Genomic DNA, 2,924 nt, shown 5'->3' on the forward strand with positions numbered 1-2,924 from the left:
GATTGACCTTTTCATTATCATCCCTGCATTATGAAGTCGTTGCATTATGAAGTCATTGCATTATGATGTCATTGTATTGTGATGTCATTACATTATAAAGTCATTCTTTAAACTGTCTTTGTATTACGATGTCATTCATTGCATTACGATGTTCATTCATTCTGATGCCAATGTATTACAAAGTCAGCCAACAAATTAGCTTGATCGAAATCTGGAATGGAAGTCAGGATCACCAAGAAAACGGACGGGATATAAATAAAGGCATCAGAAGAAATGGTGATAAAGATATGGTAATTTTCTCAGCCCAATATCCTCTGGAAGACTTGCCTGGTTGCCCAGAATCCTTGCTCCGGCCAAACGCTATGCCACGCCCACGGATGTTAGTTTCTTCTCCTCAATGAGTCTGGATCTGAGCACCCTTCACCGAATGCAAACACATTCGACGCCATCTGATTGGTCCAGAAACCGATGGGTTGGGCCAGAGCCAGAACACACGTGGGTAAAGCGGCGCCCATGGGCTCTGATTGGTTAGAGACGATCCAATCGCTGATGACTTTGTTTTGTACAATGCCCCATGTGCCCTTCGTCACCACAAATGACTTCAACGGTGGCAGGCTCAGACTAAAGTGTGCAGCGAACTACAGAATAATTTAGTGTGAGTCATCAGGCTACTGGAAGACGGGACAGTAGAAAGACAACAGAGAACAAGTGTCTGCTTCAGAATTGGAAGAGTTCAGAAACACTAGAGACTGTTTCAAAGAGTTGTGTCGGGGTGTTTTAGGTTAGACAGCGACAGCCCAGACAAACTGCCGCCTGCTACAAAATCACTAATGCTCCTGACACACCTGTCCTCACCTGTCCACACTGACATACTACTACTGTAGGCTAGTCTCCTCCAGCTTGTGGGATTTTTAAAGGCACAACATGGTGTTGAAATATCCACAGAAAGAAAACATGACATCCCACTACCTCAGCCCTCCATTCAGGGCCGGTCCTGGCGTTTTCGGGGCCACCCCTTCCCTCACTGACACATACTCTACAGGGATATGGGGCTCTGTCAGTGCTGGCTCAGGCCAGGGCTGGAGTGTGTGTGTGTGTGTTTGTCTATTTGTGTGTGTACAGGGTCAAATCCACACAGAAGGCTTGCCCACCCCTGACTTGCTGCTACTGCTGTTGCTGCTGCTCCCATTCCCTTCTCCACTGCTGCCCCCCTTGCCGTGTTTGAATCGGTGCTTGCGCTCCTTGTGAGGCTGCGGCTGAGGCTGGGCCTGGGCCTGGGCCTGGGTGATGTTGCTTCGGGGCTTGTCATCATGGTTGTCCCCCAGGTGTTCCTCTGCCCTGTGCTGCTGGCTGTAGGCCTGGATGGCTGCCTCTAGCTGGTCATGGGCATGCAGGATCATGTCCTTGTTGAGGGCCACGCGGGCCTCCCCTCCCGTGGGGAAATTGTCCTCGTTGCTCCCAAACTGCTGCTGCTCCTCCTGGGCGATGTTGGCCCGGTTCTGCTTGCACGCCATCTTGGCGTTGCTCAAGTCCGTGTAGGGGATCTGCTCCGGCTTCACCACGATGTTGTAGCCCGGCGGAGCCGACGGGGCGTTCCACGAGAACGGGTACCCCACGTAGTCAGCACCCCCGTCCCCCACCACCCCTCCCCCCGTGCCCGGCTCCGGGACTGGCACCCCCACGGAGACCCCCACGCTGGGTCCCAGCAGCCCCAGCTGGTACTCGTCCTCCTGGGGCGGGCAGCGGCGACGGCGGAGGATGTCACAGATGGTCCCGATGCCCAGGTGCAGCATCTCCCACACGTTGAGGGTGAGGCAGAGCACAGTGACGCCGTACATGATGCGCAGGAAGATGGTCTTCTCCGTGGGCCGCGACACGAAGCAGTCCACGCTGTGGGGGCAGGGCTTGAAGGAGCACACGAACACGGGAATGACGCGGAAGCCGTACAGCAGGTACTGGCCCGCCAGGAAGCCCGCCTCCAGTGCCGTGCGAGTCACCAGCTGCAACACGTAAATACGCATCAGCCCGTCACCCTGGATACGCCGCCGCCCGTCATGGCGTACCTTGGGCTTGGGCCGCGGGGCCAGCGGGTCGACCCGGCGAGGGGGCTCGGGCTCAGGCACCTCGTAGATCATAGGGTCATCCTCTTGGTCCTGGTCCTGGTCCTCCTCTATACCCCGGTGCTGCTGCGCCCCGAAGCAGATCTTCCTGGGCCTCCGATGGGTGTAGCCGCCTCCCCCTGTCTCAGTGGCCATCCCTCCCCCGCCCTTGTCCAGCCGGGCGATCTTGTTGACGGCGTAGCCCATGTACATGAGAGATGGCATGGCCACCAGGATGATCTGGAAGACCCAGAAGCGGACGTGCGACAGCGGCGCGAAGGCGTCGTAGCAGACGTTCTCGCAGCCCGGCTGGCCCGAGTTGCAGACGAACTTGCTCTGCTCGTCGTAGTAGATGGACTCTCCTCCGACGGCGGTGAGGACGATGCGGAAGACGACAAGCACGGTGAGCCACAGCTTCCCCACGAAGGTGGAGTGGTTGTGGATCTCCTCCAGCAGCCGCGTGAGGAAGCTCCAGCTCATTATGTCGCTGGACAGTGGGGCAGACAGGGTCCCGCACTCAACTGCTCACAGACTCTACACACACACAGAGAGAGAGAAAGAGAGCAAGATGAAGAGGGAGTGATGAAGAGAGAGAGAGAGAGAGAGAGAGAGAGAAGAATAGGGAGTGATGAAGACAGAGGGATGAGAGATAGGGAGAGAGAGGGAGAGAGAGAAAGAGAGAATTAGTCAAATATGAAAGGAGATTATACATAACGTACTGTCTACCAGCAATTTCTTATCATGAAAGCAGATGAGTGAGAGGATTTTGACAGGGAATGTAGAGATAGTACAGTTAGAAGCTTTGCTTCTTCAAGTTCAACAGAA

General features: G+C 55.1%; 1 protein-coding gene across 1 annotated transcript; it reads right to left on the reverse strand.

Moving 5' to 3' along the window:
- Positions 1-471: 471 nt before the first annotated feature.
- On the reverse strand, positions 472-2,608 carry LOC120034378 (gap junction gamma-1 protein-like). The gene is made up of 2 exons (XM_038980907.1): positions 1,742-2,608; positions 472-1,645 (listed from the first exon to the last, which is right to left on the reverse strand). Exons 1-2 carry the CDS (start codon positions 2,577-2,579, stop codon positions 1,125-1,127), a joined length of 1,359 nt encoding a protein of 452 aa, XP_038836835.1. The 5' UTR covers positions 2,580-2,608; the 3' UTR covers positions 472-1,124.
- Positions 2,609-2,924: the final 316 nt, after the last annotated feature.

Source organism: Salvelinus namaycush, chromosome 41 (genome assembly GCF_016432855.1).
Source record: "Salvelinus namaycush isolate Seneca chromosome 41, SaNama_1.0, whole genome shotgun sequence".
Classification (NCBI taxonomy): domain Eukaryota; kingdom Metazoa; phylum Chordata; class Actinopteri; order Salmoniformes; family Salmonidae; genus Salvelinus; species Salvelinus namaycush.

What these genes read in the sequence shown, in the direction of transcription:
- LOC120034378 (XM_038980907.1), bottom strand. Translation starts at nt 2,579, where the DNA reads ATGAGCTGGAGCTTCCTCACGCGGCTGCTGGAGGAGATCCACAACCAC. An exon ending in CATCCTCCGCCGTCGCCGCT is followed by an intron (nt 1,646 to 1,741) that starts GCCCGCCCCAGG and finishes GCACGGGGGGAG; the next exon opens with GGGTGGTGGGGGACGGGGGT.